The sequence below is a fragment of the Cibotium barometz genome, chromosome 53 (genome assembly GCF_041138505.1).
Source record: "Cibotium barometz isolate CiBa-2024 chromosome 53, ASM4113850v1, whole genome shotgun sequence".
NCBI lineage: Eukaryota > Viridiplantae > Streptophyta > Polypodiopsida > Cyatheales > Cibotiaceae > Cibotium > Cibotium barometz.
Window position 1 is genome coordinate 12,128,653 of NC_141098.1, and position 12,043 is coordinate 12,140,695.

At 42.9% G+C, this 12,043-nt stretch overlaps 1 protein-coding gene across 2 annotated transcripts; it reads right to left on the reverse strand.

Annotated features, from left to right (window-relative positions):
• Window positions 1–8,278: 8,278 nt before the first annotated feature.
• On the reverse strand, window positions 8,279–11,154 carry LOC147608300 (dammaradiene synthase-like). Of its 2 annotated transcripts, none has more exons than XM_086789320.1 (2): window positions 10,946–11,154; window positions 8,279–10,688 (listed from the first exon to the last, which is right to left on the reverse strand). In XM_086789320.1, exons 1-2 carry the CDS (start codon window positions 11,029–11,031, stop codon window positions 8,642–8,644), a joined length of 2,133 nt encoding a protein of 710 aa, XP_086645446.1. In that variant the 5' UTR covers window positions 11,032–11,154; the 3' UTR covers window positions 8,279–8,641. The 2 variants fall into 2 exon arrangements, with proteins under 2 accessions (XP_086645446.1, XP_086645447.1); XM_086789321.1 differs by having other exon boundaries at window positions 8,279–10,719; window positions 10,946–11,080.
• Between the last annotated feature and the right edge of the window lie 889 nt (window positions 11,155–12,043).

Sequence of the window (12,043 nt, forward strand, 5' to 3'; positions counted from 1 at the left end):
CAATAAATGCTACTTTCATATCTACTTGTTAACATGGAATTCTCTTGGGAGGGTATTGATCATGATAATACCACTTCTGGGATTTTTTGGCAAGATTTATGGAATGTAGTCATCCTAGGTATGGTGACTTCCTTAAATATTTCCCACCTGGATATAGGTTATATATGGATACAGACCATGATCATGATGATGATTTTAGAGATTGTGAGGATGACATGGTCAGTGATTCAATGATGGATGATGATCATATCCATAGTAGATTATATGGTATAGATCTTGAGAGATATATTTGTATTTGATCTAGACATCTCCTTAGATCCTATATTGTTGGAGATAGATTTATCATGGGATATAGATCACATAGGGGCATAATTGATGGAGATAGACCATGTTTATGAGGAGGACCTTGGAGGCCTTGGGGATGCCATAGATGATGATTTAGGAGATGATACCATTTATCTTTCATGTGAGGATACCTCTTCATTTTTCAGTTGATGAAGTGTGGGATCAGGACATTCCCCAAGCACACACCTGCGTTTTTTAAGAAACCTGACCACCACTATTGAAACTAGTAGCAAAGAGTCCATGGAAGAAGGGCTAAGGTACGCTGGGTTTGGGGAAGAGGAGAAACCACCCTCCCCAGCCAAGTCCAGTGGTATCATTGATATTGCCTAAGGATTTTTTGGTCTCCAAACCAGCCATGATGAAGAAGTTCAATTTGTGGGCATGGTCCATGAACCAGTTGAACTCGGTCTCCACGACAAGAAGTGCCATTCCACACGTCGAATTCTAGGCTATCACGCGACGACGAATACCAGCACCCCTTGAATAATACGAGACATAGAAAGTGCGGCTAGGACGGGTCAAATATTATTCCCCACCACCGAGGAAGTAGAGTTAGACCTCAAATGTAGTGAGGCGGAATGACAACTACGAGAATTGAGCTTAAGAAAACAAGAGCTCGATACTCGTAGTAGGAAGAGAGCCAAGAAGAAGGAAACGGGAAGTTTTAACCCACTCCAGTCACTCACAAGGGAAGGAACCAGAAATAGTTATGGGTAGAAGTGAGAGGGAAATCCCAAACTTGGAACTCATAAACGAGGAATCCAGAACGGAGAAAGGGTTTACAACCTTAGAAGAAGAGGGTAACCTAGCTAGCATGCCAGGTGAAGTAAAGGACCAACTCTACACCAAAAAGGATATTGAGCAGATGATCAATAATCCTACATTCCTACAAGACATGGAACTCCTGATTTTACAAAGACGTACGAAGGCGACTAATGGGGAGTCACTCCAAGGTACCACGACTGGACCATCCCATGGACCGGAAATACCTAGAAGAGCCAATATAGGTAGGGGACGAGGTCTAGGAAGGGGGGAGCAATTCCCCAAAGGCCTAGGGTAGACCCAACCATGGAGCTTAATGTAGCCACAAGGGAAGACCTACTAAATATGGCAGCAGCGATGGGCTGAGAGATGGTCAGAGAACTAGGCACTGCTCTAGAATCCCGACCTTCCCAGATGAAGTGCCATATCATTTCAAAACTTGTCCAAAAGTTCTCTGGGGATGGGGATCCTATCCAACATAGAGATTTTTAAATCCACATGTGAAACCTATGGACCAGTCAGTGATGTGACAATGATACATGCCTTCTCACTAACCTTGGAGGGAAAAGCTCATCAGTGGTTCTGAACCCTTAAGCTTGAGGATAAGGTTAACTTCACTAGGCTAAAGAATGTTTTTGTGCCCAGTTTTGCCCGAAGTGGTGATAGATGAAGCCTTGTGGCACAATTACATAATATTAAACAAAAGGAGGAAGAGTCAATGAGAGACTACATTTCTCATTTGAAGCACTTAAATTTGAGGTGCAAACTTCGAGAAAGGTTAATTGATGAGATCAGTTGTTGCCTTATTTCCGGAGGGGAGTTAGAGACCATAAAATGCATGATTACCTAGTACTAGCCCACCTAGTTACTCTTGATACATGCTGCAAATTGGCAATCGAATATGAAGACAATATGTTAGAACTTCCACAATCAGAAGATGTTAAAACATCTTCAGCAATACGACTTTGCATGTCTCGAGCCACCAAGAAATTGGAACCCGAAGCACGCAAGTCAAAAACATGACGATGGATGAGCTCAGTAATGCCATATTAGAAAAATTGAGAGTCTAGGAGGGAAGAGAAACATTTGGGCATGGGCATAATCACCTTTACCCCCACAAGGAATTGGTGTGGTACTCTATGTGCAGATTAAATCACACAACCACCGAGTGTCCATAGTTAAGAGAAAGGCCATTACTCTATTGTGCTCACTGTGTAAAATCAAAAAATCATGACACTTCAATGTGTAGATATCCAAGGTTTCAAAATGTTACACACAGCTACCAGCACTTAGAGCCCCATTGGCTTTATCGGCGCCACTTGTATAGATCACCACTATTGTGGGATAACCTAACTCTTCCTACTTACCTAGGGGGATGTTCCGGGTACAAGACGCTTCACCCTTGCCGCCACCAGTTCTACCACAATAACCACTAGAAGCTAAGATCAATCAAGTATTGATTGAAGAGACGTTAGAAGATGTTGATATGGTGTGGGAAATAGAACTTAGTGGAGAGTACTACAAGGAAACGATTGAGGTTATCGGAATACTACGTCCAATAGAATAACACACTAATACCTGTGTTTCAAACCAGGGTACAATGGAAGGCCAAGGACATGAACTCAAATTTGAGAAGAGGGCCGCTATAATGCTTTGGCCGGAGGGCCACATTGAGTAGCCGATTGCCCAAACAAGAATATGAGTCATACACATCAACCACAACAAGTCGGGGCTTCGCCCCATGACATGCCAGTGCTCACCTGTACTAAATGTGGAATTGATCATTTGATCAAGGATTGTCCATACTAAGCAAGTAGCCCTACGTCTACTACCAATCAAGCCACCATCCAGACCATTAGTGTACAACCTGGAAAGATCACACCACTCAATGTCCTGACAAGAGCTCAAGCTCAACTAGAAGAAGACAAGGGAAGAAATTGAGTGGTGCGACTATTTCTAGAACTGGCCCAAGGAGAAGAATGTTTGAAGAAAATGGGTTAGGGGAGTCCATCCATTCCTTCCCTATGGAAGAATACAAGACACCTACATGGGAAGAGCCCTTTATCTCCAAAGAACTTAGAGACATAGAAAGTCTCGCAGCAGCAACTGTGCTATCCACTCTTGTTCAAATGCCATAGGGACAATTGTTACACAATTCACCAACCCTATGGACAGATGTAAAGGAATGGGTCGAGGGCAGTCTAAGGCCAGCCGATACTATAGATGAGACTCTGCCACCCCTGACAGAAATAACCTTGAAGCATACAAGGGAAACCTGAGTCCTTAAGATACCAGTTAACTAGCTGGGATGCTACTATGAACGCGACAACACAAACACACCATTCGGATTCATCATAATGGGTACCAAGCACAATAGCTATCCTGGATGGTGGGGTGGGGGGTTAGCATCATTACAAAATGTTGCTCGGAAAACTGGGGAAAAATCGATCTAAAAAAAGAAGATCTAATCGTTAAAATGGCTGATGGAACATCTTCAAGGCCCACTGGACTTTTGGAGAATGTTAAATTCTGACTTTTTACGTTTCGCTATCATCATACATTCGTGGTCATGGACTTCCTACGCCATTCTGATACATATGGCATAATATTGGGGAGACCCTTCATGAGGGAATCCAAATTGGTGCATGATTGGGCCTTGGATCATGTGTATGTATGTGTAGGGATTCACAAATCTTAAAGATTGATTTGAGAACATGGAAGGCACATCCCATGGAAGGGCAGTTGTTTGGTAATGATTCAGTCACAATGGAACGAACCACTTCCATACAGATATGCCAACTTGAGAGATTCCAAGGATGAAGAGGAAATGAAAATGTATGCGTCACTACCCCCTCCAGACTTCAGTGAAAACTGGATACATGTGTTGGCTACCATTGGTGTAATGCAGCCCAAGGAAACCCAGTATTTGGAATCTGGAACTGTCCCTACGATGTGCATGGTTAATTGGCAGACCACGGATGAGGAATTAGGAGGGGAAACATCAAGTACAAAAGGTACTATAGCACGAAGCCGTACTAGTGCTCAACGCCTTAGAGACGATGGCAGAAATAGAAACAATATATAGCCCGATGAAATGACCTATTACGAAGAAAACCTATAGACGTCGAGTGGCTGAGATACCTTGAGGCCACTAAGGTACACACGATGAGTTCTCAAAGGATTGGGGCAAGGAAGGCATAAAGAGAAAGTCATCCGTCAAGAGCCAGTCGCACCCAAACTTACAAAAGTAGGGTGCCGAAAACACAATAAAGCCCTAGCATAGGCAGAACATGACGCAAAAAAGATCATGGCTAAAGCCAAAAGTGACAATGAGGACAAGCCATACTTGCTTTCAGTACACGACCATTTCAAGAACTACACTATTAAAACGAACGGCCGACTGACAGCTACTACTAAGGTGAAAGAGGATGGGCAGTCTGCATCATACGATGGCCTGACAGAAGTCAAGGAGGTGGATATTGCAGGACCGGGGGAAGAATCTCGGCCCGTATACATTGCTAAAGATTTGACTTCGGTTGAAGAAGAAGAGCTCATTGCTCTCCTCAAGGAATTTAAAGATTGTTTCACCTGGAATTACAAGGAGATGAAGGGGGTACCGCCTGAGGTGGTACATCATACAATTCCAATCATGGAAGGTTCGAGACCAACCAGGTAGAAACCATACTAGATGAATCCTAAGTATGCGGCGATTGTAAAGGAGAAAATTGATAAGCTTATTTTGCTGCGGATTTCATCTATGAAATCGAACATACGGATTGGCTGTCACCAATCATGATAGTGCCTAAAAAGAATGGAAAACTTAGGGTATGTGTTGATCTTAAAAAGGTTAACGCAGCCACTAGGAAAGACCATTTTCCATTACCTTATATAGAACATGATTTGGAAAGAGTGGCTGGGAGAGAAGCGTACAGCTTCTTGGATGGATTCTCTGGCTACAATCAGGTGCCCATAGCACCAGAGGATCAACACAAGATAGCTTTCAACACAATGTGGGGAACATTTGCATACAAGGTTATGCCGTTCGGCCTCACAAACACCCAGCAACCTTTCAACGGTTGAGTGCACAGCCTTCAAGGACTACTTACAAAAGTGGTTGGAGGTATTTGTTGACAATCTATGTGCACACTCTTGATGGGTAGACCATCTAACCTGCTTAAGGAAAGTGTTTGAGCGATGTCGATTATATTGTATATCACTGAGCCCCTTGAAGTGTCAGTTTTGGGTCAAACATGGTGTGATATTGGGACACATTGTCTCAAAGAATGGTATATCCACTAACGATAGTAAGGTCAAACTAATATTGGAGCTGCCACCGCGTGCCTACCAACTACAAAGGAGTGCAAAGGTTTATGGGTCATATGGGATATTACCGACGCTTCATAATTTTTTATGCTGAGATAGCCAGACCTTTATAAAAGCTTCTCATTGTCTTTGAGTGGACTGAGGAGTCTCAGGAGGCATATGATCGTCTGAAGCAAGCATTGGCAAGCGTGCCAATTCTATGACCCCCTAATTGGGATCTCATATTTTGCGTGGACATTGATGCATCAAATTTTGCTATTGGTTGCATGCTGGCACGCTTGGTGAGTTCAAATGGGACTATCCAGTTTGCTTCATCGTCAGTTGAACGATGCTGCAGAGGAATTACACCATCACAGAGAGAGAAGGATTGGCCATGGTTTACGCTGTCAAGAAATATCAACATTACCTCTTGGCCAACAAATTCATATTTTTCGTGGACCATCAAGCCTTACTATACCTTGTAAATAAACCTTGCACCATGGGAAGAATCACACAATGGTTATTATTGTTGTTGGAATTCGACTTTACAGTCACGGTTAGAAAGGGAACATAGCATGTGTTGGCTGACCACTTGTCTAGATTTCCAAATGGGGAACTAACAATTGGTGTTGATGATGACCTTCCTGATGCTTATTTATTTAAGTTGGACATGGTGGTACCCGAATGGAGCGATGAAATCTCAAAGTATCTAGCCTATGGTTTTCCGGAGGAAATACCTTTGAACAAAGATAAAACGTGGTGGCTTATCAAGCTGGCTGCACCTTATTGTAGGAGAATTATATACATTGGGAAAATATAATGTGCTCAGACGGTGCATTAGGGAGGATGAGCTCGTCACCATATTGGAAGAGGCTCATTTAGGGATAGTAGGTGAGCATTTTGCTGGAGAAATCATAGCTCGAAAAGTGCTTCAAGCAGGACTATGGTGGCCTACGTTATTCGAGGACGCTATAGAATTTGTCAAAAGATGCAAAGAATGTCAATGCTCCGCTATCCCATAGCAAAAGGACAAGATGCCGCTCACCCCCATTATTGTAAGACAACCAGTTGAGAAATGGGGGATAGATTTCGTGGGACCGATTAATTCAATGGCACATCCATCCCAAGCCCTTACATAATCGTGGTGGCCACCACGGACTATTTCACAAAGTGGGCAGAAGCCAGAGCCTCAAAGAGAGCTGATGTGCGAACAACTACAAAATTCTTATATGAGCCCACCATTAGAATTAGTGAGTGACTGCGGTTCACATTTTATCAGTGAGGTGATTGATCATTTACTTGCAGGATTGTTAGTGATCCATCGAAAATCATCCCCTTATTATTCACAAGCCAATGGTCAAGCAGAGAGTACAAACAAGATTTTGTGTACTATCTTGATGAAAATCTTGGAAGCGAGTGGAACACACTGGGAACACAAGCTAACAGCAGCCCTATGGGCCTATTAAAAATCATATAAGGTAGCAACAGGTTACACTCTCTTGCGTCTAGCTTATGATGTGGAAGTAGTTATGCCTAGAAGAATGTGGCTACATTGACAGAGACGTTAGCACACTTGAGTGCCCATAGGTGAGATTATTTTTTCTTATTTTATTATTTTATTTATTATTATTAATAAGCTCTCTCTCTCTCTCTCTCTCTCTCTCTCTCTCTCTCTCAATTTCTCACACACATTTGTGACTCTCTCTCTCTCTCTCTCTCTCTCAATTACCCACACACACATTTGTACTCACAAATTGTTGCCTTCATGGTGCACCCATATATACTCAAAGCTTTCCATTGCGCTTCCATGAGTGCTATTAGTAGCCTTCACTTCTTCTTGTTGCATGCAACATTAATTTCTAGGCCGGTCCGCCCTAACCATAGTCACCTTCTTTTGGAAAAGAAAAAAGACATCTAGAGTATTCAACATGTAAACCTTAATAATAATCACAAAATTTACGAACTCACATGCTTAAAGAAACAACGTAGAGAGAGAGAGAGAGAGAGAGAGAGAGAGAGAGAGAGAGAGAGAGAGAGAGAACACGTCTTCGACTCATTAAAGAAGTTTGGTTTAGCAGAGCCACCCTTCCCTCTCGATTGTAGTTAACTGCAAGCTTTTTACCTATTAATAAAGTAGAATAAAGGAGACTATTTTGGTAAATTCACTAGAATGTGCCACATGGCATATTTTAATGAATTTACCAAAATGTCAAAATAGTATCTTGTATATATAGTATAGACTAAAATACTTTAGAAAATACTTTCAATCAAATAAATATAAGACGTGGTTGTGAAGTTTCATATGTGGTAAAATTTGACATATGAAAGTTACTTTACCATTTTGTAGAGTTTCACATGTGAAGATCCAATTTATGTAGTTTGTAAAGTTTCACACATGAGGTAAGTTAATAGCATGTTTGAAAAGTTTAACACATTGGAAAGATTCACATGTGAGAGCTTGATTTCATGTGTTAAGTGAAAATTAAAAAATAATCACATACGGTAAAGTAAAAACATCACATATAAAAGTCTTTTAGTTAAATAATAGCATGTAATTTAAAAAAAATCAGTTATGGATGGAAAAGGTTAGACTTGGAATAAATACTCCCACATAACAAAAAAAAAAGCACAAGTGTTAAATGAGATATCCACTTACTCAAGTGTTAATGTAAATACTCATTGTGTTTTATTTATTCCCACTTGGAATAAATACCCCCACATAACCAAAAAAAAAAAAAAGCACAAGTGTTAAATGAGATATCCACTTACTCAAGTGTTAATGTAAATAAACATTGTGTTGCTCACGTATGGTAAAAATTCTAAAACTTTACAACACACATATGGTAAAAATTCTAAAACTTCTCCGTGATTATGTAAGGAGTATTAATTCCTCTTGCATAGAGATACTAGAACCCTTTAGGGTTTAAATGGGTGAAAGGCACGGAGAGAGCTAAAGTTGCAATTCACAAAGCCAATGTTGCAAGAACGATTTGTTGACAACGTGTTTGAGAGTGGCTACCACATGTGAGCGATGAAAACAACCATTAAGCATTCATTATTATAAAAAAGGTATCAATTGGTATATTAGGAACTTAATCATAAAAACTTAGGCAGTGGAGGTCTTTGTTGCTAGGCGCAGCTAAACAAGACGAAAAAGCAGGGATAGTTGTTGATTCTTGCCATTACAAAACAGCAGCCGGATTATTAATTTGCGGCGACATTCTCAAGTTGCTTAGGCAGTGCATGCGTTTGTTTCTGATCGCAGACAAGAGCGGTAGCGTCCCAACGCCGAGAGTGTGAAGTGCTGGGCGTAGAGGTGGTATTTGATGTAGAAATGCCTCGGAAAGCCTGTTCCGGTGAAGTGGACGTCATGCCAAGAGCCGTCGTCTCGCTGTGTTGCGAGGAGGTACTGTATCCCAGCTTCGATGGAGCTCATCTCATATTTGCCCAGCGCATCTCCTGCAGCCAATAATCCCAGGAGCGCCCATGCAGTTTGTGACGGAGTGCTCTCTCCCTGGCCTTTGAGAGACGGATCGCTGTAGCTGTAGCACGTCTCTCCCCACCCTCCATCTCCTATACTGCGGCCCTTGTTCTGCACTTGAACTAGCCATTTTGCGCCCCGTGCAATCTCGCCCTGGTGCGTTGTGGGTGCTAGTAAGGCTAATGCAGCCAGCACGCCGGACGTGCCGTAGATGTAATTAACTCCCCATCTCCCATACCAGCATCCTTCTTTCTCTTGCTCTTTTGTGAGGTAGGTGAGGGCTCTGCTGATAGACTCTCGAGGGGGCAACAAGAGGCCATGATTGCTGCCTATGGTGGTATAATCCTGCATTCTTCTCACCTTACCCACCATCTCCAAGACTCTAGCTGTGACATCGGATGTGTTGGGATCTATCATGGCTTTGAGGTCACCAAAGGGGGTTGAATTGAGCCAGTTCTGGTTATTATCCTTGTCAAAAGCTGCCCACCCACCGGCTTTGCATTGCATGGATGAGATCCAATTGACAGCTCTGGCTATGGCCCCATGCTTCGAGGGCTCGTTGGGAAGTCTGATAGCCTCCAGGGCCATGACGACCATAGCAGTATCATCTACATCAGGGTACCATTTGTTGTAAAACTCGAAGGACCAGGCGCCGGTGTGGTTGCACTTGTTCTTCACAGACCAATCTCCGAGGTGTGTGGTTTGCTTTCGCAGAAGCCATTCTCCAGCTCGTTGCAGGGCTGGATGATCACGTGCAAGGCCCGACTCTACCAATGCTCTCACCACAAGCGCTGTGTCCCACACGGGAGACACACACGAGTGCACCCAGCACACATCCTCTGTCTCCACTGAGAAATCTCTCAAAGCTTTCAGCCCCCGTTGAATTATAGGATCTGATACACCATGGCCTGCAGATATCTTCATGCACAGAATCGAAAAGAACACTGGAGGGAAGATGCCTGCCCAGTCGCCATTCTCCTCTTGCCTCTCAATCACCCACTTTATAGCCTCGTTCAGGCCCCGCTCCCTGCATGGCACCACGTTGAACCTCTCGGCTAGCTTAAGCAAATGATCAGAAACAATGAAGAAATCTGACCACTTGCCTTCGAAGCGGAGGGTCACGCGGGCGGCGTTCTTCCTCCCCTCTGCATAAAGCTCATCAAGGCTCACGACTGGGTTCACTGGGAACACGGGCTTCTTGTCACAGATCACAATGAGAGGAACTAGAGTGCTCCTCGCCCAGCTAGACAACTCATAGATGCTGGTGAAAAACCAGCTGGGAAAGAGCATAAGCCAAGGTGGGATAGAAGGTATGCCACCCCAACTGTAGCAACCAAGCATGGCTAGACAAATCTTGGTGAGAATGCGGGTTTTGGATATACCCCCCTTGCTGAGAATGAACTCGCATGCCTTCTGCATGTATGGATCAGTTTTTGGGGTGCCCAGTAAACACAATGCCATGTAGGCCTCTACAGTCATGTTCAAGTCACCACCATCTCCATAGAAAACCTCCCATCCGCCATGGCTGCACTGGGTCTGCCTTAAGTAGTTGAGCATCTTCTGCATTGGATATTGCCCATCAATGCCGAGTATTTTGTACAGAAGCACTGTTTCAGCAGTAAGTGATACATTACTCTCTAGCGCTGCCCACCAGTAGCCTTCATGAAACTGCTGAGCAAGAAGGAAATCTTGACTGCGTTTGATCGCTTCGTCTAGGGCTGGCTCTCCTCCTGCTTGTCCATCCACAGCGTGGCACGAAGCTTCTTGACAGTATGGTAACATTTTGAAGCTGGCAAACCTACAACCGAATTGCAAAGGATGTAACTGCTCTGAGGCAATGCAACAAGGTTAGTACATCATAGGCAACTTCGACCATAGGGAGCTCTCTGTGTCTCTCTCTCCTAGGTCTCCAAGGGGCCATCTCATTGGGAGAGAGAAAGAGAGAGTTTTAATGACATTATCCAATTTTTAAAGACGTAATCTACATACACGACATTATCCGTATTAAAAAGACGTAAATCTATACTATGTGTTGGAAGAAGTGTAATACCAGACCTGGAAAGAGGAAGAAAGTTCTCTTTCACTCTCCCTCTCTCACGCACGCAGGACGCACAGTACAGGGGATTACACACATATATCATCAGAGTGGAAGCGTGGCTCCATATAGAGAGGCATCAGAGTAGACTGCAGAGCAACGATTGCCGGCCCTAGCAGATTCGCATTTCATGGTTTCGATAGTTCCTGTATTGTTTGGGCCCGCCCGAGGGGCCAGGCGTGAGTCTTGTTTTACTGATTGCTTTTAGTATGGGGCCTGTGCCATCGATCAGTACTCTGAGCGCTCTCTCTCTCTCTCTCGCTCTCTCTCTCTGCTCTAACCTCTGCAGAGCAGACAGCGGACAGCTAGCGGCCACACTGCCAAGGCACCTCAATAAAATCCCATCTTATTTATAACCGAAAGTCAGGCCTTAAATTTGAAGCCTGAGCAGTGCTTAAATTTGAAGCCCAAATCCCATCTTATTTATAACCGAAAGGCTAAAGTTCTACATGATAAAGTTTGTCATTACCATGCAAAAAGAAATTAACGTGGATTGATTTTCAGAACTACAAAATATTATTATGCATTTGCGTTATAAAAAACGATCCTGGTAAACCTATCGTTGAAGGGATAAATGTAGATACACACGTCAACAATCGTACAATTTTGCTTTAAATGCCATAAAAGTACGCTGCTGCGTGTACATGCGTGTACGGATGTACACAAAAAGTGACAACTGACATAAATAAATCGTTACATTTTTTGGTATAAAGGTGTAGACTCTCAGCCCTTTTCCGTCAAATTTGAAACGATAAAAAATTTATAAGTCTCACCCCTTACCTTTCGTGTCAAATTTGACTCTATAAAAAATTTATAAGTCTCACCCCTTACCTTTCGTGTCAAATTTGACTAACAAGGGTGCCCTGAAAAGGCAACCCTAACAGCCTTTACTTTTTTTAAGGGATAAATTTTGGCAATAATTTACTTTTGAATAGATTTTACAAGTCTCGACTCTCATACCTCTTTGATGGACAAGGGTTCTAGTCATTGATTTTTGACGCGATAATTGTAAAACGATAAAAAAATTATAAGTCTCATCCCTTTCCTGTCAAATTTGA

Coding starts and splice junctions, on each gene's coding strand:
- LOC147608300 (XM_086789320.1), bottom strand. CDS start 11,031: ATGATATATGTGTGTAATCCCCTGTACTGTGCGTCCTGCGTGCGTGAG. Junction 10,689..10,945: donor AACTTTCTTCCTCTTTCCAG/GTCTGGTATTAC, acceptor ATTCGGTTGTAG/GTTTGCCAGCTTCAAAATGT.